The sequence below is a fragment of the Adiantum capillus-veneris genome, chromosome 15, assembly GCF_014529385.1.
Source record: "Adiantum capillus-veneris isolate H3 chromosome 15, ASM1452938v2, whole genome shotgun sequence".
NCBI classification, from domain to species: Eukaryota; Viridiplantae; Streptophyta; class Polypodiopsida; order Polypodiales; family Pteridaceae; genus Adiantum; species Adiantum capillus-veneris.
In genome coordinates, this window is record NC_140945.1 from 12022517 (window position 1) to 12043286 (window position 20770).

The 20770-nt window shown below is 43.6% G+C and overlaps 4 protein-coding genes across 7 annotated transcripts; 3 read left to right on the top strand and 1 right to left on the bottom strand.

Annotated features, from left to right (window-relative positions):
• Positions 1-4847: 4847 nt before the first annotated feature.
• Positions 4848-11455, top strand: LOC147440279 (uncharacterized). 4 transcript variants are annotated; one of them, XM_086530064.1, is made up of 4 exons: positions 6359-6497; positions 6594-7127; positions 10239-10794; positions 10891-11455. In XM_086530064.1, the coding sequence occupies exons 2-4, from the start codon at positions 6719-6721 to the stop codon at positions 11453-11455; spliced, it is 1530 nt and encodes a 509-aa protein (XP_086386190.1). In that variant the 5' UTR covers positions 6359-6497; positions 6594-6718. The 4 variants fall into 4 exon arrangements, with proteins under 4 accessions (XP_086386193.1, XP_086386190.1, XP_086386191.1 ...); XM_086530065.1 differs by lacking the exon at positions 6359-6497 and having other exon boundaries at positions 6646-6784; positions 6987-7127; XM_086530067.1 differs by lacking the exons at positions 6359-6497; positions 6594-7127 and adding an exon at positions 4848-5247.
• LOC147440280 (calcium-dependent protein kinase SK5-like) lies at positions 5810-6709 on the bottom strand. The gene has a single exon (XM_086530070.1). The coding sequence runs from the start codon at positions 6623-6625 to the stop codon at positions 5810-5812; it is 816 nt and encodes a 271-aa protein (XP_086386196.1). The 5' UTR covers positions 6626-6709.
• A 15-nt stretch (positions 11456-11470) lies between the features above and the next one.
• LOC147440281 (uncharacterized) lies at positions 11471-12987 on the top strand. Its single transcript, XM_086530068.1, has 3 exons — positions 11471-11630; positions 11714-12318; positions 12393-12987. Exons 1-3 carry the CDS (start codon positions 11471-11473, stop codon positions 12972-12974), a joined length of 1347 nt encoding a protein of 448 aa, XP_086386194.1. The 3' UTR covers positions 12975-12987.
• A 5-nt stretch (positions 12988-12992) lies between these two features.
• On the top strand, positions 12993-14481 carry LOC147440282 (uncharacterized). The gene is made up of 3 exons (XM_086530071.1): positions 12993-13991; positions 14085-14186; positions 14288-14481. Exons 1-3 carry the CDS (start codon positions 13764-13766, stop codon positions 14330-14332), a joined length of 375 nt encoding a protein of 124 aa, XP_086386197.1. The 5' UTR covers positions 12993-13763; the 3' UTR covers positions 14333-14481.
• The last annotated feature ends 6289 nt before the right edge of the window (positions 14482-20770 follow it).

The window sequence follows — 20770 nt, forward strand, 5'->3', positions numbered from 1 at the left end:
AATGCAAATCCTTCAAACAAAGAAGCTTCTACCAGGTTTGAAAGAAGTGGACTTAGAGTTCTGTGAAGATTGTGTTTATGGTAAACAAAAGAGGGTAAAATTTCAAAAATCAGAAAATGAAAGAAAAAATAAAAAACTTGAGTTGGTTCATTCTGATGTTTGGGGTCCTGCAAGTACACCATCACTTGGTGGCTCATTGTACTATGTAACATTCATAGACGATGCGACTAGAAAAACATGGGTTTATGTCATGAAGAATAAATCCGATGTATTTTCCATATTTCAAAGGTGGAAAGCCTTTGTGGAGAATGAAACAGGTACCAAGGTTAAATGCCTCAGATCTGACAATGGAGGAGAATATTGCAGCCAAGCTTTTGAAAGCTTTTGTGCTAGCAATGGCATTCGGAGGCAAAGGACAACCCCAAGGACACCTCAACAAAATGGGATTTCGAAAAGGATGAACAGGACAATCATGGAACGAGCACGAAGCATGCGGCTACATACAGGCCTACCGCTTGAGCTTTGGGCGGAAGCTGTAAGTACGTCTGTGTACTTAATCAATCGGTCACCCTCAACGGCATTGGATGGGGGAGTTCCAGAAGAGGCATGGACAGGTAAACCGGTGAATTATGCATTTCTCAAAGTGTTTGGGTGTGAGGCTTTCATGCACATAGATAGAAGCCTAAGATCAAAGTTAGATGCAACGTCCAAAAAGTGTTTCTTCATTGGCTATGGAGAAGGAGACTTTGGGTATCGCCTATGGAATCCTGAAGATGGTAAAATCTTAAGGAGTAGGGATGTAATTTTTAATGAACAAAATATGTACAAAGATTACTTGGAAAGAAAACAAACAAAAGAAACAGGTGATGAGTACATGGAGCTTGAGGACGATGAAGACTCAAGGACTGCAAACGGTGACAATGTGCAACAACGTCAACCAAATGAGGAGCCTCAACCTATTCCCCGAAGATCTACAAGAGCAAGTAGACCTCCAGAAAGGTTTGTTCCTTCCTTCAACCATCTCTTGATCTCAGATTCTGGAGAGCCGGAATCATATGAAGAAGCTATGCAACATGAATCCAAAGAAGAATGGACGAAGAGCATGCAAGTGGAGATGGACTCACTACATCGCAACCAAACATGGGAGTTGGTTGAGTTGCCTAAAGGTAAGCGGGCACTTCAAAACAAATGGGTGTACAAGCTAAAGGAAGAAGAAGGTGGGAAGAAAAGGTACAAGTCTAGGCTTGTGGTAAAAGGTTTTTCTCAAAAGAAAGGTATTGACTTCAATGAAATATTTTCTCCTGTTGTAAAAATGAACTCAATTAGGCTTGTCTTAATCCTTGTGGCTGCTCATGATCTAAATCTCGAGCAAATGGATGTAAATACGGCATTCCCTCACGGTGACTTAGAGGAGGAAATCTACATGCTTCAACCAAAGGGGTATGAAGTAAAAGGTAAGGAGAAAATGATTTGCAGATTAAAGAAGAGCTTGTATGGTTTAAAGCAAGCATCAAGACAATGGTACTTGAAGTTTGATCGATGGATGTTGGATCATGGATTCACAAGATGCAACTCGGATCACTACGTCTACATGGAGAATTTGGGAGATGGGAAATTCATCATCCTAATGTTGTATGTTGATAACATGTTGATTGCAAGTGCTAACATGCAGGACATCAAAGACCTAAAAGAGGAGCTGTCCAAATCTTTTTCAATGAAAGATTTAGGTGCTGCAAAGAGGATACTTGGTATGAAAATATCAAGGGACAGGACCAAGAAGACAATAAAGCTATCTCAAGAAGATTACATCAAGAAGGTACTAGAAAGGTTTGCAATGCAAAATGCAAAACCAGTTTCTATACCTTTGGCTGGTCATTTTAAACTAACGAAGGATATGTGTCCAAAGACACAAAGTTCCATATGCTGCAGCGGTAGGTTCTCTAATGTATGCTATGGTCTGGACAAGGCCAGACATTGCACATGCAGTGGGAGTTGTGAGTAAGTTCATGGACAACCCAGGTAAAGAGCATTGGCAAGCTGTGAAGTGGATACTTAGGTATCTAAAATGGACAACAACAAATGCTTTGTATTTTGGAGGAACTGATATTTTTCTAGAAGGGTATGCTGATGCAGATATGGCAGGTGACAAAGATACTCGAAGGAGCACTACTGACTATGTGTTCACGGTTGGAGGCACAGCAGTAAGCTGGGCTTCAAAGCTGCAGAAAGTGGTTTCACTTTCTACCACGGAAACAGAGTATGTAGCAATGACGGAGGCAAGCAAAAAGATTGTGTGGCTTCACAGATTCTTAGAAGAGCTTGGATTCAAACAAGACAATTGTGTCTTGTACAGTGATAGCCAAAGCGCTATCCATCTTGTGAAGAACTCAGCCTTTTATTCAAGGACAAAGCACATTGAGGTGAGATATCACTTCATACGCACTCTTTTGGAAGAGGGACAACTAAAGCTAGGAAAGGTGCATACAAGTGAAAATCCTGCAGACATGTTTACAAAGGTGGTCAACAAGGAGAAGTTGAGCTTTTGCTCATCTTCAATCGGCATTCAAGGATAAGAAGCCAGAATGGAAAGCAGTCACAGGTTTGGTTTGGAGATCAGTCTCCAAGTGGGAGATTGTTAAGTATGGAGCCTGATTTAACCTTGTAATTTTCCGTGGTAAAAGCGCACATTTGTAAGGCCCCCATTATGAGGAGAAGCCATCGTGCGTGAAGGAAAATCACTCACCGGAAAGCAAAATTTTCACGAACAAGAATCAGGGGCAACTTTAAAGGCCTCGGGGGCGGAGGCCCTCGAGACTTTTTTTTCGCCGGAATATTATGGCCGGACGGCGGCCGGAAAGTGGTTGGAAAACAACCGGTCGGTTGGCCGGTGGCCGGTAGTCAATGGCCGATGGCCGGTGGTCGGAAGTCAATGGCTGGTGGCCGGTGGTCGGAAGTCAATGGCCGGTGGCCGGTGGCCGAATTCAATGGCCAGTGGCCGAATTCAAAAGCGGACTTGTCTTCTCAGGGGCGGCCACACATGGACGGATTGGAGTGTCCGATTTGGACTTATTCGCACAAGGGCGGCTACACATGGCTATCTCTCATAAGAGAGGGCAGCCCTTTTGGCCTATAAAAGGAGGCCATTTCTACACACATTTCATAGTGTGAAGTTGATGCAACAAGGTGAGTGTGAGGTGGTGAGAGTGAAGCAAGGCGGGAGCTCCATTAAGGGTATAATCCCTTTGTAAACTACTTCTTGTTTTGAAGTACTAAAGCCATTGAGTGGCTGCTTTCCCGTGGACGTAGCCGACATTGGGTGAACCACGTATATCGTGTGTATTCTCTCTCTCTCTCTCTACTCTATAATCTCGTGTATATAAATCTGTCTCTCTCCATTAAGTCATCTACTCAATTATCTATTTAGCTACGTCTTATTTCCTAACAACACACACACATGCTCATGCGATGGGAGTAGCAAATTATATTTTCATATCACATGCTGCCACCTCCAAACAGTGTGTTGGTCACCTCCACCTACACGAGGACAGCCACCTCGATACTTAACCATTGCCGCTTGCTCATATAATAAACTACGGTGGCCTTCGTGGAAAACTTGAGAATTGTGCATTATATGTTGTTTGTGCCCTATAATTACCACCTGCGTTTTGTAGACATGTCCTATTATTAAGACAAGGGTTCTTGTTTTCTGCTGGCAAGGATATTACCCTTAGTTTGGGAAATTTCAGCCCACCTTGCGTCATGTGATATTCATATTCACCGTCATGTGAGTATTTTTTTAAAACTATATCCTATTACTATTCTAACCTCATCGTCTGTATTGGCTAAAATGGTACGGAGGATTTTTAAAAATTTTGAGGTGACAGACGATGAGGTTAGAATAGTAATAGGATATAGTTTTAAAAAAATTGCCACTTTTGTGGCATTTTTTTGGCGTGACCTCAGGGCGCTGACCTCGCTGCAAGACATCGACAGTCGACAGACCACAGGTGCCGCCCAGCTCGTGCACACACACACACACACACACACACACACACAGAGAGAGAGAGAGAGAGAGAGAGAGAGAGAGAGAGAGAGAGAGAGAGAGAGAGAGAGAGAGAGAGAGAGTCCTCGGAAGCTGACTAGAGGAGACAACCCTCTGAACTTCCTTGCGCGCGCGCGCGCGCACACACACACACACACACACACACACACACACACACACACACACACAGAGAGAGAGAGAGAGAGAGAGAGAGAGAGAGAGAGAGAGAGAGAGAGAGATTTCGACACCGTCAGGGCAGACAGAAAGAGAGAGAAGAATTATTCTTCTTTAGGGGAAGGGGTCGTTAATTTTTTCCCACGAATCAAATAGGCAGCTACTATTTTTATTAGCTTCTATTTTCATTAAAATAGAAACTAATATCGACTACTCTCTTTTCCCCTTTCAATTTTCAATTGACGGAATCTCAATTGGTATCTCAACCAAAAACCCACACTCAACATGTGGGTGCCCTATTTTATTTCACCGATTCGTGCACGAGTGCAAAATGCACTAACCTCATACCACCAGCCCATTAGAAGCAATAACAAACAAAGCACATTGATGCAAGATTTACCTTTGCTTCAAAATTCAGCATTTTGACACAAAAGAGCTTAATGGAATATGAAACATGCAAGACTGGTGTTGGATGCAAAAAAACTGAAAAGTAGTACTGTAGAACGCACGAGACAGCGAGATTTACGTGGTTCGGCAGGTTGCCTACATCCACGAGAAATGCGGGGTTCGTCTTGATATTACAGCGCAACGATGGAGATGTACAAAAATGGGAACAAGTGCATGCATGCCTTGTACATTTTGTAGCAGCAGTACTGCTGTTTAAGAAGCCCCCTATTATAATAAACTCTAGAGACATTCCCGCTGGTTTAATTTACCTTCTGCAATTGCAAAGTCCCTTTAGCTGTAATTGGTTGTAGCTTTCCTTAGCAAGGCCTCAGCTTAAGCTGTTGGTTGTAGCTTTCCTTGCCACAAGCTGCGGCCGTGTCAGCTTCAGCTTGTTCTTTTGCTTCTTAGGTTTCCCAATTTATTTCTCTTGACACAGGTGCGGGATCTTGTCCAGCCGGTCAATCTGCTACTTCCCTATTATTTTGAGCTGCTTTTCCAATAATTCAGGCCCCTAAATATTCAGGATCTTCACCTGCAATGCTTTGCATTCTTTCGATGTCATATCTCGGCTTCTTTGGAAGCTGGTTAGCACTGTCGATTCACTCTCTAATTGTGTATTGTACTTACTGCCTCAACATTTCTCTACACATCGGTTCAACATTTTACAGTACAGTACTGCTGCATTAGATATAGAGGCCCTGTGAGACCGACTTTCCCTTTCAAATTGGTCAGTAAGCTTATATATAATTGAGGGTGATCACCTTCATCAACATGCAGCATAATGGAGAAACAAAATGTTGAGCTCGACTTTAATGAGCTTGCCTTCCATCCCTGTGAGATTGACTGTAGTTTGTTATCATTGTTAGAACAGAGCCGACTCCTCATGTCTTCTTTTGTGACTCATGAGTGCTTGAGCTGGCAATTAGCAACGGTACAGTGGCGCTCAAGGCACTTACACTCACCTAATCTCTGATATTGACACTAAATGTAGTTCAATATGGTTTTATATATTGCCAGTCTGCATATTGTTACAATAAATTCCCCACATTAACATGGTAGTAGATGATACATTGTCAAACCAGTTGATGAGATCACTTGCAGTTGTCCCTTGAGATATGTTCCACCAAACAAACTGTACTACTGAGATCACACCGCCCTTACCATGGCAATATTTTCAGGTAGGGCATTAGCCCATTGTCGTCGGTAGCACTTTCTCCTCATAGCCACACCAACTCTTCTGGGCTTGGGAGCGGGCTGACTATCCAGCATTTTATTCTCCTGACCAGCTGCAACATCTGTTCGGGACGTTGTTAAGTCTGACCACTTGCCTCCATTCATTTGCTGCAAATTAGAATTAGCTGGCATCACAGATTGAGCTTCTGATATGCACTTATGACTGGTTGTTCGTGTCGAGGCTGGTCCAACTACATCAGCGCTCCGTTGATGATCAGTGACCAGATGATTGCTTGCTGTATTGAGATGTAACCACGGATGACACAAGAGCTCATCCAATGTGAGCCTCGAATGGGGGTCCTTGCAGAGAATTCGAGCAAGGAGGTCCTTTGCCAAGGATGAGAGGCCGAAGGTATCCAGTTCCAGGTGGTTGCAGAGGATGGCTTCATGGATGGCACAGATAGAAGCATCACGAGGGAGGCAATGCATGCCAAAGGGTAGAGTAGATGTGAGAAGCACGTGCACAACTACGCCTAGGCTCCAAATATCTGCACGGTGGTCATAACAGCCCTTGATGACTTCAGGCGCCTGGTAGCGTGGCGTTCCGACACAATCGCAAAGAGTCTCTCCTGGAGCTAGGGTTGCTGCCAAGCCAAAATCTGTAAGGACTGCCTCTTGCACATCGCTGTCGTCGATGTTTCGGAAGAGAATGTTTCCTAGTTTGATGTCACGATGCATGATATCTCGGGCATGGCAGCGTTCAATGGTTCGAGCAAGGCTGGCAATCATGGGAGCAGCCTCACGATCGTCAAGCTTGAAGAGGGGAGGTCGAGAGTCTAGCTTGGCAAGCAGATCACCAGCATCGCAAAAGGCAGTGAAGAGATGGAAGCATGTGTCATCGCCCTCGAAGGTGGCCACAAGGGGGAGGATGCCGGGTATGTCGCTCAGGTACTGAAGCACCTGGGCCTCTCATCGGAGTTGGGTGTCTGTGAAGTGCTCCTCTGCGGGGAGCTTTCTTTTTCTTGTATAGGAAAGATCATGCCCATGATCAATCGAGTCCTGGTCTTGATACAGCTGCTGTGTTCGCAGCTTCTTGATGCTACGGTTAGGGCATGGAGGTTTAATGACATGAGACCTGATGGTTTTGCAGGCCACCCGTTGCGTGTTCGTTTCTTGGTCCGTGCAGAGGAGAACAAGGCCTTGGCCCACCTCTTGCACAACCTCCAAACCGCCGTGGCTCTCCAAGGCACGGCAGCAGCATCATGTCGAGGAGTTATAGATCAGCTTCAACGTAGGTACTTTCTGTGAGAACTTAGAGATTAATTTAAATGTGATTAATATCGCTATTAATTAATATGCTCATGTCAAGACATAAGAGAGTGCAAAATAGAAATAGAGCAATGACAATAGATTGCACTTGAATGGAGAGTGAAGACCTTGTTACAAATGAGGGCAGCTAATGAGATTTATATACCAAGTTGAGGGAGTGAAGATTATCCATCACATGTGAATTATAGCTAGGTGAGAATAGACACATGTTGAGACTTGCATAAGTAAAAGGCGTCCATGTGGGAATTAGGTGTAAGGACTTTGGGAAAAGAGGTAGGTGGAAAGAAGTCCACATTTATTAAAATCATAAGTTACTTTTACATCCCCCTTTAAGGGTGGACATCTCGTTGTAGCGCATTGAGATTGATGAACAAAAAGCTTTGTGAAGTAGCCATGTCGTAGATACATGCTATCCCCCCTCAATGAGAAGTTCATCCAGTAGGGATCAAACTCAAATTACGAGATGAGACTGTTTATTTAGTGACGGGCACAGACTTGGTGAGAAAGTCTACCCAATTTTCTGCAGATGGAACATACACTAGCTTGATGAAGCCATTTACGACTAATTCTTTCAATAGATGACATTTTATCTTAATGTGTTTGAGCTTGGATGAGAAGGAAGGTGATTCTGTAAGTGCGATGGTAGACTGATTATCACAAAAAAGAGTGATTGGATCAGTAGAGATATTGAAAGGTAGCTTCAATTCGTTGATCAATTCAGAGATCCAAAGAGCCTCGCGTGAGGTAAGAGCAGCAGCAATGTATTCTGCTTCAGTAGAAGAACTTGCAATAGAACATTGTCGTTTGGTTTGCCAAGAGATAGGACCACTAGCCAAAGTGAATACATAGCCTTCTGTAGAAAAACATCGAGGGTCGTCGCCAGCCCAGTTGATATCAGAGCGATAGAAGTTAAGATTAATTTTTCTAAATAGCGCTAACACTACAAGAGGCTATTCATATTAGCGACGCTCAATTTTTTTTTTCCCGGCGTCGCTATGAGCGTCGCAAATTTACTTGTAAATTTGCGACGCTCATAGCGACGCCGGCTAAGCTAAAAAAAATAACAGAGAGCGCCCAAAAACTCAGATCTCAGATCTGAGTTTTTCGGCGCCCTCAAACAAAGAGCAGGTAATGCTCTCTCTCTCTCTCTCTCTCTCTCTCTCTCTCTCTCTTTCTTCTCCACACACACACACACACACACGAGGAGAGGAAGGAGAGCCAGGTATGCTCCTTCCCTCTCCTCACTCTCATGTTCCCTTTCCCTCTTTCTCTCTCCCTCCCTCTCACACAAAAAAACACACACACACACACACACACACACACACACACACACACACAGTGTTTTTGAGAGAGAGAGAGAGAGAGAGAGAGAGAGAGAGAGAGAGAGAGAGAGAAAGAGAAAGAGTACAAACATAAACAAAAACGCACACACACATACATAAACAAAGAATGCACACACACATTGAGAGAGGAAAAGAGAGAGAGAGCATGCATAAACAAAAAACGCACACATTGAGAGAAGAAAAGAGAGAGAGAACATGCATAAACAAAAAACGCACACATTGAGAGAGGAAAAGAGAGAGAGAACATGCATAAACAAAAAAACGCACATACATTGAGAGAGAAAGAGAGAGAAACTAATTTAACGTCGTAAGAAACTAATTAAAATTAAAAGACCTAAAGATCTAGCCGACGAGGAGTTGAACTCAAGACCTATTATTCAAGAGGAAAATGGCATAACCAATCTATCATACTTGGCATGGGTGATAGAAAGGTTATACCATTTATCTCTTTTTATTGGCACACACATTCACACACGCGCACACACACAAGAAAAAGAGAGTTATAACGTCGTAGGAAACTATCCTAAAAGACGTTAAAGATTAAGTTAGATGTAGACTTACGTTAAATTAGATTTAGGTTTATTTAAGTTAAATTAGATTAGATTTAGGTTTATTTTTAGTTAGATTTAGATTTACGTTATATTAGATTAGATTTAGGTCTCCATAGACTGCGATGCCTGCATGAAGCGGGTGAAGAAAGCCCTCAATGGAATATAGGGTATTGCTGCCTTCACTCATGGTGGGCTCCGTCGATCCAAAAGTACTGGTGAAATGTCTTCATAAGATAGGGAAGAAGGTGGATCTTCAGGGCGGCAAGAGTCACTACATCCCCGACAATGACCATCTAGACAACCTCTAGTCATTCAACAACAACTTCAAAGTTAGTAACAAGAGCAAGAACGGTCCAAAGGGCCAATTGCTATCGTCAGATGTGGACGGAGATGAGGCAGCGTCACCGCCGGAAGTTAACTCTCACATCTTTAGTGATGAGAATGCCAACTCTTGTCGAGTTATGTGAAAAATTATGTGTTAAATCAGTTTTAAGGTTCTTATAATCCCTGTTAGTTTAGTTCTTTGTTTTTAATATAACATAATTTACGTTAGATTTAGATTTATGTTATATTAGATTAGACTTAGGTTTATTTAGGTTTACCCACACACACACACACACACACACACACACACACACACACACACAAGAAGAAGAGAGTTTTAACGTCGTAGGAAACTATCCCAAAAGACGTTAAAGATTAGGTTAGATGTACACTTACGTTAAATTAGATTTAGGTTTATTTTTAGTTAGATTTATGTTTATTTAGATTTACGCTTATTTACGTTAGATCGAGTCCATGCAAGAATTACTTACGGTTTAGGGTTTAGAGTTAGACGAACAGTGAAAAGATCTACTGTGAAAAGATGTTAAGATGCTGTGAAGTGCTACAGCTAGAGAAGAGACAAAGGGGTTTTGTCCACTACATGCAGTATCATGTAGACGTGGGTCTATAGATTTCTTGTACCCACAAATATAGGTATTGACCAATAAAGACGAGATTATAACCCGGTGGTTCTGATCTCCGTGCACCTCTAGACCGAGGTGTGCGGGGATTGGACATGACTAGAGAATGTGAGGTAGAGAGAGAGAGAGAGAGAGAGAGAGAGAGAGAGAGAGAGAGAGAGAGAGAGAGAGATAAGACGAAGAATGCCAATAGAATATTAAATTTGTTTTCCAGGTTATAAGATTTTTATCCTCATTATGAGTAGTGACGAGGATGTGGGACCGTCCAACCGAAACACCTATCTCTCAACGAGGGTCTTATGTCCTTGTAATCAATGCAAGCATGCTGTGCGACGGACAAGACGTGTTTCTTTGCAGCACGTTCGCGAATTTGGCGAGTTCGATCCATCTATTATAGATCGAGTTGTTGCCAATTATAACTCGTCGGACTCTGACGCTGGCCAACAAGCAGCAATCTTGCAACCCAATAGACGTGTTCGCAGGCGCTTTGGTCAAGCAGCATATGTGAGGCCACAAGATGTAGCCTCTGACAGCTCGGGGGATGATCATGCAGAGCACATTCCCAACGAGGCAATGTTTGAGCCCGAGAGTGATGAAATGATCGAGACGATCATGGATTCAGAAAGGCTTATCTATGATGATATGAAAAGTGAAGCCGATACGCCATTGTATAATGGAGCACGTATGTCTAGATTGAAAGCACTCCTGGTTCTTCTCAACATGCAGGCAAAGTTTGGATGGAGTGACACTAGCGTCACAGCGCTTTTCAGGTGATCTATTACAATTAGTTTACTTTAATAAAACTCTAAATGTATAATGATCTGATAGATTTTTACACGACTGTATCGTATTTTTATGTTGTGTAGATTGCTTAAAGAGCACATACTACCAGCTGACAATGTGATGCCAGATTCCCGAGATGAAGCAAGAAAGATTTTGCGAAACTTGGGGATGGATTACAATTCTATCCACGCTTGTCCTAATGACTGCATTCTTTTCAGAGGGGAATACATAGACATGGAGAAGTGTCCGAAATGTGATTCCGAAAGATATCGAGTAGATCTCCACGGGACAAAAATTCCACAAAAGGTTTTGCGACATTTTCCTCTGCTTCCTCGCATCAAGCATTTCTTCGAATGTAAGTCCATGGCCGCCCTAGCATCATGGCATGAGGAGAATAAATCTTCGGATGGTGTGCTACGAATTCCTGCAGATTGCGCAGCCTGGAAACATATAGATGGAACATGGTCGGATTTTGCCAGGGAAGCTCGAAATTTGCGCTTAGGCCTGGCTATTGATGGCGTAAATCCATTTGGTCAAAGATCAACATCTTACAGTGTATGGCTTGTTGTCATCGTCAACTACAACATTCCCCCGTGGTTGACTACGAAGAAGGGGCACCTATGGCTAAGCTTGATTGTGCCAGGGTGATATAAAGTGGAGAATATGGATGTGTATCTTTGTCCACTATTGGAAGAGCTACAACAATTGTGGATTGGCATAGAGGTGGTGGATATGAGCCGACACACAAGACGACGGAATGCTTTGATCAGAGGCATTCTAATGTGGACCATGCATGACTATCCCGGGCTAACAGAATGCTCAGGTGATCTATTGACACTCCTCACTCAGACACTGTAAATCTTGTTTTTTCCCATAGTTGATCTATTATCATGTGTATACATGCAGGGCTTCAAACAAGCGGATACAGAGCATGTGTCACATGTGGACCTAGACTGAATGCACGTAGGGCGCCCTCACTGAAGAAGCAAATCTACGAAGGTCATCAAGCGTATCTTCTAGAGAATCATGTGTTACGCGACGGCTTTTTGGGAAGAGAGCCACAAAGGATGTCTGCACAAGCATGGTTAGAGCAGAAGGAGATGTGCGATGACGGATTGCCTCCAGGGATGAAGAGACTATCTCTATGGTACGAGTTACCATACTGGCCCCGACTCATGATCAATCACTTGCTCGATCCAATGCACATATTCAAGAATGTGGGTAATCTACTATGGGACCATCTAACCGGCAAGAAAGATACTTTGGGAGCCAGAGTTGACCTTAGAAATGTGGATCGTATGGAGCAATATTGGCCGCAAACAGCGTCTGATGGATCGATAAAACTCCCTAAAGCACCATGGATTTTCACAGGAGCCCAAGAACGCAAAGTAAAAGAGACCATTCGATCTTTGCGGACCCCCACTGGCATAATGCACTCGCTCCGAACGTGTTTTACTAAAGAAGGAAAGCTTACCGGTTTGAAGTCACACGATTGGCATAAAATGTGTCAGGTACGTTCATAGTGGACTTTAATATCATTGCATAAAATGTGGACTTTAATATCATTGCTGCACATACTTTACAGTTTATTTTACCGGTTGCCATTGAGGGATGTTTGTCTCTCGACATCCGTAACACAATCTACAAACTTGCAAAGCTGGTGCAATGGATCTCACAAAAGGAGATCAACGTAGACTCCATACCATTCGCCAAACTAAATGCTGCGGAGCTTGTGTGCATGTTTGAGAAACATTTTCCTACTACCATGCTAACCATTCATGTGCATCTTCTTGTTCACATAGTTGATGAGGTGGAAATAGCTGGCACAGTTCATTCCAGATGGATGTTCTTCTTAGAACGTTTCATGAAAACGCTTAAGGGATATGTGCGTCAAAAGGCACGTCCGGAGGGTAGCATGGCAGAAGGTTGGTTGGTATCAGAGTCCCTAGTGTACATTGGAAAGTGGCTAGACGGATTTGATAAAGCCCGGGACACGCTATGGCGAACCATAGATGATGAGCGCATATCTGGGATTGTCATGTGCAATCTCGGTGTTGAGAAGAAGATGACGGAAGATCTAGAGGCTAAAATCAACCGATTTTGCATGCTTCACAATCCAGTGATGCAAAAGTGGATTTCACAATATGAGGATGCAAAGCAAAAGTGACAAAGGGCACGAATCGAGTGGAGACGGGGAAGACGACCACCGATGCACTATCCGACGGTTCTTGAGAGCCTACCAACATTCATGAGCTTAAGATGGTTGCACAACCAATTGAAAAGCGCACAACAATGCGGTGACGAATTGACTGAGGAAGAGTGGGAGTACTCTCGGGGTTGCGCGACCAAGGTAAGTTTGCAATGTACGACTAGCTAGTGACTTTATTTCTAAACGTTTGAATAGCCACTCATAATCTTTGGCGGTTGTTGTGGGGATTCCGCCGCCGATGCCTCCACATCGCCTCGTGTTCGACGAGGCTCTTTACCCTCCCCTTCTTTGCCCGCCCCCACACCAGTCACATCATCGCCATCTACGCCAGGTTTTGCGCGGCTGACTGTTCCTAGCAGCTACACACCTCTACCTACTCCGCCAGTAGCCACTCCACTCGACACTCCTCGCTTCGGGGCCCAGACGCCAGTGGAGACACCTGACGTCCGTACCCCCATCGACACGCCACTAGAGACCCCTGCCGGGACACCCAGGTTCACGTGTCACCGGCCAGAGGGCTTGTCTTACTCCATCGACTTCAGCGGCGACATCATCATGGATGATGACGGCAAGAAGGTGATCTCGCGCATGCGTGGTCTTTGCTCTCAACTGTTTAGACACTACATACTAAACAAATGGAGTGAAGTACCATGTGATTTAAAAGCCAGAGTCATCAGTATACTTCATGATGAGTTTCCCGTTCCAACACGGGATCAGCGCTTCAATGAAGACCTGATGAAGATTTGAATGCGCGAATACTACAAACACAAGCGTTCCGAAGTGCAAAAAGCAATCAAGCATGGGTGGAACAGGCCAGATTGGCTGGCCAAAGAAGATTGGAAGAATGCGAAGAAAGCAGTGCGCGAGAATCCCGACAAGTGGAAGCAACAAAAGGATGCAGCCAGAGCACGAGTAGAGGCAAGGAGCTCGCACCACTTGGGGAGCGGTGGATGGGCATCATTTGAGGCCGATTTTGTAAGTGTTTTCGCATTGCTCTTTATGTTCGATAGTTTAGGGTTTATGAGTTTTTTAATTCTAACATAATGAAATCTTTGTATGTTTTGACAGTGGTCGATGACAGGACGTGATCCCACACCGTACAAGCGCGAGTACGTAGGCAGGAAGGGCTTAAACGCCCTGATGGACATTCTCAGTTCTCGCGGAGGCATGGTTAGTATTAGGGTTTACTCTTTTCTATTTTTTGTATTGTTTTATAAATGTCGTTATATGTTTATACTTATTGAAAGCTGTCTTATTGTCTTTTTTTGCAGAATCCGACAGATACGCCGCTTGGACGCGATGAGACGTCTGACTAGACGACGTCAGTTTAGCCGTAGCTAGATAGCATTAGTTTAGGGTTTCTCATAGCTTATGTATCATGAGACGGATTTTATACGTCTTTTTGAACCATGTATATTATTACATTTGTCACCGCAGTTCATTTTGCCAATCAATTCTTTATGCCTATGATGTTGTACAATTGTCATTATTACATTTGCCAATCAATTCATTTTGCCTATGATGTGTACAATTGTCAATTTTACGCTTGTCAATTTTGCAAACAATGCGTCTTGTGGGTGACTATTTTGGGTCTATTATCTACCCTTGCACTTTTTTTAAAAAGTGAATCAAGTACAATATGGTTGCTGGGTGGTAGGGCATTCAATGCCCTGTCACCAAAAAAAAATTCTCTTGGGCGTCGCTATAACCGTCGCTATTTATGGCTCTGGAGCGTCGCTATAAGCGTCGCTATAGACTTCTGTGTAAACGTCGCTATAACCGTCGCTATGACTGTCGTTATGAGCGTCTCTATATAGCGACGCATATAGCGACACCTATAGCGTCGCATATAACGACGCTCTCGTAGCAACGCTATTAGCGACGGTTTTAGCGACGTCGGGGGTTATAAAAACCCAATGTATTTCCATCGCTAACAGCGTCAAAAGAGCACACAACCTCTTGTAATGTAAGAGTCTTCCATCTCTCTAGCCCACACTCGAAGCCTCACTCTCCATTCTTTTCAAGGAATCCAGAACCTCGAAAGATGGCCGAGTTAGCTTCTTCATCTTCCGTATCCACCTACAAGCCCCGCTACATTATCGACAAGCTTAACGACACTAACTATCAAGTGTGGAAGATTCGGATGGAACTCTACCTCACACAGCTGCAACTTTGGGACATCACGTCAAGAGTCGAAGAGCAATCTGACCACCCCGAAGACCCCGAAGACAAAGATTCAACATACTTCATCGACACCTATAATACTTGGCATAGTAGAAACAATAGTGCCAAGATAGAGCTCATTCTCCACTGCTAGCACCATTTGGAAGCTCTTCGAGAAGAACTACGAGCACACTGACCTCGTCTACCAAGTTTCCCTGATCAAGAAATTGGTAAACACTACCATGCAAGAGGGTCAGTCATCCTCCAAGTTTTTGGAGACGTGGTAAATACTTCTAGATGAAGGACTTATCTCAGGGCTTGCCATCCCTGAAGAGCTTCAAAGTATGCTCTTATTGGCTTCTCTACCTGCATCATGGAGAGACTTTATCACTACACAAGCCACCACGGCTAACTTGCAGCTACAAAATCTTGTAGCCAAGATCCATCAGGAGGAAACGCTTCGCGACCACACTAGCAGCTCGCAAAAGTCCACAGCACTTGTCACGATGACAAGAAACTCACGCCCTTACAACGGCAAGAAGCCTCAACATTCGGGACCTCCTTGACAACACAATAATTCTGGAAGAAAGTCGCAATTTCAAAGCCACCACAATCACCAAAATTCAAAGCAATGCGCCAACTGTCATCGCTTTAGACACCTCACAAAGGACTGCCGACAACTACGCAATCAAGGTAATCGTCCTATCTCTCACCCTAATCTATATCCTTCTTACCCTCAAGGGGGGACACGCCATGGCCAGCCATCTCCTTTTATTTATGGTCAAGCTCATTATGCTGACATATCTACTTATGATAGCCCATCTTATCCTTTGCAACTATATGCCACCACTATATCCACTTCATATCCCAATATCTAGCTACTTGATAAGGGCGCCACCCATCATATGACATATCACCTACACTGGCTATCCAACATCACTTATCTAGAACACCCTCTAGAAGTATGCCTCGGTGATAACAACATCCAGCTCGCCAAAGCCTATGGATATGCTATCATTAACCTACATAATGGCCTACACACCATTATTTCTCACGTATATTATGTCCCTGGTCTCAAGAAAAATCTCATCTCTGTCAGCGAGCTAACCGACAACGTCATCATCATCAAATTCAAGCGAGAGGGTTGCCACATTTCGGCACTAAACAAAGATGGTCAGTATGTCACACTTTTGGTCCCCAAAACTGGGCGTCTTTATCCATTGGGTGACTCATCACCTCCACATGCATCTGCATCATCCATAAAAACACAAGAAAACACACTCAAATGGCATTATAGACTAGGACATATTTCTCAACATGTTTTGCACCAACTCACTCATCGCCAACTTGCACTAGGTCTTTCCAAGCACCTCACTCACATCACACTTTGTGAGGGCTGCATTCTTGCTAAAGCACATCATGTCCCATTCCCCACTTCATCATCATGAGCCACTGCACCTCTCGACCTCATCCGCTCTGATACCATATGAGAACTTAGAGATTAATTTAAATGTGATTAATATCACTATTAATTAATATGCTAATGTCAAGACATAAGAGAGTGCAAGATAGAAATAGAGCAATGACAATAGATTGCACTTGAATGGAGAGTGAAGACCTTGTTACAAATGAGGGCAGCTAATGGGATTTATATACAAGTTGAGGGAGTGAGGATTATCCATCACATGTGAATTATAGGTATGTGGGAATAGAAACATGTTGAGACTTGCATAGCTAAAAGGGGTCCATGTGGGAATTAGGTGTAAGGACTTTGGGAAAAGAGGTAGGTGGAAAGAAGTCCACACTTATTAAAATCATAAGTTACTTTGACACTTTCTTCTACTTTTTCGTCGTCGTCGTCTGCACCAGATGAGCGCCCACCGCCTGGTTCTTGCAGACAAAGAGCACCTGCCTTGCTCCGCTGTGCGTCATCCGCGATGGCTAATCCAGAAAGTTCTTGTGTAGTAGGGTAAGGGGGCCAACTTAAAGCCCGAGAGAGTGATGTAGGGACTAGGTGGTAAGGGTATTGGAGAAGCTAAGGTAATTGTACAAAACAAAGATTCCTGTGTATCAAAAATGGGAGTGAGAAAGAGGACTGTGATACCCTGCCACTTGACCGAGGTGTTGGAGTTTAGGTGTGGTAGGTATCCTATGAGGGATAGAGAACTGATCACTCATGACCCTTTCATGATTGTGTAAAGAGCCACTCTCCAACTTGCACGAACTTGAGGACCTCTCATGTTGGTATTAAAAATGGGCTTCAACAGCTGCCTCCTTGTCATTGCTCGAATGTGCTCAGTCTGGAGGTGCTCTATGCAGGAGCAATGCCATTTTCCTCCTCATGGTCTCTATCGCTCTTGCCCTTTCTCTTCTCAGGCATGCCCGCTAGGACGAGGGCTAGATCTCCTCCCATTCAAAGTGCCACGTCTCTCGCCCTTTCTCTTCTCAAGCACGACCTCTAGGAGGAGGAACCTTGCTCGAATATGCTCAATCTGGAGGTGTTGTGTGCAGGAGCAATGACACATTTTCCTCCTCATGGTCTCTACCGCTCTTGCCCTTTCTCTTCACATGCATGCTTGCTAGGACGAGGGCTAGATCTCCTCCCATTCAAAGTGCCACGTCTCTCACCCTTTCTCTTCTCAAGCACGGCCTCTAGGAGGAGGGAGAGAGCTCCTCGCCCACTAATTACTATTGCGAGCATATAATCCGGTTGCATAGTATGCATACACTCTTGCCCTCTGCTTTTTGCACTCGACACCCATGCAAAAGACAGCCTGATCATGCCCATACCACAACACGCCACAACATAGCAAGGTGACCCATGCAAGGATCGCACTTTTCTGATAAAGAATACGGTCGGCAGCACGGAGCAAGTAAATTGAAACATCCACGGGCATCTGTACAAGCTCCAGAGCGGCAAGGAAGAGCAGACATTTGCAGTAATTTCATGAGGGTCAGCCAGGAGCTGTGCAAGGTGGTCCTTTGCTTGCTTGAGAGTAGGATGAATGCATACCTTCACGTCGCAGGACTGCTCTACATCGAGCCAAACCCCTCCTTCCTCATCCAACCAAACCCCCCGTTCCTCCATCACTATTGCATCAACAAAACGCAAGTGGGCTGCGGAAAAGGGGATGCTCGGGAGAAATGTAAGCTTGATGTGAGGTGACTGAAAACTGAGAACGTCCAGCAAACAACCAAGAATGAAGTATTTGACAACTTTAAACCCCTCCCTGCAGTGCAACACGGTGGTCAGCCAACAGACAGAGACAAAGAATCTATTAAATCCAATCTTCATGCGGTGCGACGCAATAGTCAGCAACATCCAAGAACGCAGGATCTAAAAATCCTAAACCCTTCCCTGCAGTGCAACACGGTGATCAACAACAGATAGAGACGAAGAATATATTCTATTAAATCCGATCTTTCAGTAATGCGATGCAATGGTCAACAATAACTAGGAAGAAAGGATGTAAGATAGCTAGTCCCTCCCTGCAATGCGACTCGGTGGTCAGCAACAACCAGAGACGAAAAATCTAATTGTGCATCCTAAGCTTCTCCCTGCATTGCAACATGGAGGTCAACAATAGTTAAGGACGAAGGGTCTAAAGTCTAACCCCCCTTGCAGTGTGTCACGAGGATCAACACAACCAAGGATGAGTGTTTAAACTCTCTCTCTCTCTCTCTTTGTAGTGTGACACGTGGGTCAACACAGCCAAAGAGAGTGACAAACTTGCAAACTAACACTTAGGTGTGAGCAAAGCTCCACAACAACCACACTAGCAAAAACAACGTGCAAACTAACACCGAGGTGCGAGCAAAGCTCCACAACAACAACGCTAGCAAATAAATTTCACCAAAAAAAAACATAAGAAAAAGAAGCGATTACTGGACTATCGCGATGGCACTGTCACTATCGACGCGGGGTCTCTCTCTCTCTCTCTCTCTCTCTCTCTCTCTCTCTCTCTCTCTCTCTCTCTCTCTCTCTCTCTCTCTCTCTCTCTCTCTCTCTCTCTCTCTATCAGAGAAGTGGGTGTCGCGACAGTTCGTTCGAACTGTCGTGACGCCTTTTTTTATAAAGCAAACACAGTATTTAGATCGAAATATTGTTCGATCAAAATTTGGTTTATTCGAGGATACACGTATAATACGGATATACATCAGATAATACCAAAATATACGTACAATTTTTGTTATACGGGCATATAAATGCAACTTAGCTTGCATGTCTTGGAGGTTTTGTGTTAAGTGAGTAGACAAACTGAGAAAATTGGGTTACTGGTGGTTATGGTTAAGTATACCTAGTATGAAGATTCTCATATGGAAAATACAAGGCACTTTCAACATCTAGTATTTTGCTAAATACAATTGGTGATTTGGGTAAGGTCACTACTCTTGCAAATTTTTTACGCATAGAATAGGTGGAATTTTAGATAAGTCAAAATCTTGCTAATCTTTGGCAGCATGGGTTAATTAGAATAATGTAGGAAATAAGAGTATGTTACATTGGGATGTTACCAAAAAGATAAGATACATCAAAAGGATATAGAGTTCCTTACAGTAGGTTGACACCAAAAAAGATAACCAGTGTAGATTTCATGTCAAGAAGCAGCCTGTCGACATTGGCGCATTTTGTCCAATCTTTGCCTTCATACATAGGCAGGATACAGTTGTTCAACATGCAATGGTCTCAAGTAAAGACCATTAGTAAGACCACCCTCCCACAAAATTGATCGCATGCTTGCTTCAAAAGCTTGTTGTTGTAGCTCCCATTTCTTCTAAGACTGCTTTGCCTCATGTGCCTCAAGCCTCTTTTTCTTGGTTGCTTCTCTTTCTGCTATTGTCTGTGCCTTCTTTTGCTCTTTCTCCAACCGTGTTGTCTCTCTTTCCTTTGCAACTTCTTCCTTCTTTTGCTGTTTTGGCCTTGCTATTCTCCATGTACCGCGTCAATGTAAGTATAAGACTGTTTGTGGAATCCACAAAAGCCTCTCGATGTACATGCCTCACACAAATTTCGCTGGTTGGAATTCTTAAAAGATCTATGATACGTAAGCTTTCATTCACTTGCCTTGATTGGGTGGGAAAAAACGGTTGCTCGTTCTCTTTTCCAAAACTATGTGCTGGTGATCCATTGCTAGAGTGATTGTATCATGGCATGGCTGAAAGTTTTCATTTACTACATGCAACTCCTTAGTTGTATAAAAGATTGCATGTTAATCACCTTCAATAAGTGAATGAAAGAGCTTGACCAACCCCTTCTTGTTCAAGTAATGTATTTACGCCCGTTGATGTGCCATGTTGTTCAAAGTCAAAATGGCTTCATCCTCTATGTTTGCATTCAATGGTGTGTTGGGTACTTTAGATATATTCTCATCCTTGTAAGGCTCATCTTCTCTAGTTTCTACTGTTGTATTCCCCATCAATGTAATGTGATTGCAGGGCATTCTCTCAAATCGAATACCTGATGCATCCAAAGGCCATATGCCAGTTTCTCAAAATCCAACCTAGGAAGTGTTTTGGCACCATTAACTGACATTGATTTACTTCAATCTTGAAAGGGGAGATCAGCGATCTCAATTTATTTAGCCTTACTT

Excerpts from the sequence above, each read along its gene's own strand:
- LOC147440280 (XM_086530070.1), bottom strand. The coding sequence starts at position 6,625 with ATGATTGCCAGCCTTGCTCGAACCATTGAACGCTGCCATGCCCGAGAT.
- LOC147440279 (XM_086530064.1), top strand. The coding sequence starts at position 6,719 with ATGGAAGCATGTGTCATCGCCCTCGAAGGTGGCCACAAGGGGGAGGAT. Across the intron at positions 7,128-10,238 it reads AGTTATAGATCAGCTTCAAC|GTTATAAGATTTTTATCCTC; the intron begins GTAGGTACTTTC and ends TTTGTTTTCCAG. Across the intron at positions 10,795-10,890 it reads AGCGTCACAGCGCTTTTCAG|ATTGCTTAAAGAGCACATAC; the intron begins GTGATCTATTAC and ends TATGTTGTGTAG.
- LOC147440281 (XM_086530068.1), top strand. The coding sequence starts at position 11,471 with ATGGATGTGTATCTTTGTCCACTATTGGAAGAGCTACAACAATTGTGG. Across the intron at positions 11,631-11,713 it reads CGGGCTAACAGAATGCTCAG|GGCTTCAAACAAGCGGATAC; the intron begins GTGATCTATTGA and ends GTATACATGCAG. Across the intron at positions 12,319-12,392 it reads ATTGGCATAAAATGTGTCAG|TTTATTTTACCGGTTGCCAT; the intron begins GTACGTTCATAG and ends CATACTTTACAG.
- LOC147440282 (XM_086530071.1), top strand. The coding sequence starts at position 13,764 with ATGCGCGAATACTACAAACACAAGCGTTCCGAAGTGCAAAAAGCAATC. Across the intron at positions 13,992-14,084 it reads CATCATTTGAGGCCGATTTT|TGGTCGATGACAGGACGTGA; the intron begins GTAAGTGTTTTC and ends ATGTTTTGACAG. Across the intron at positions 14,187-14,287 it reads TCAGTTCTCGCGGAGGCATG|AATCCGACAGATACGCCGCT; the intron begins GTTAGTATTAGG and ends CTTTTTTTGCAG.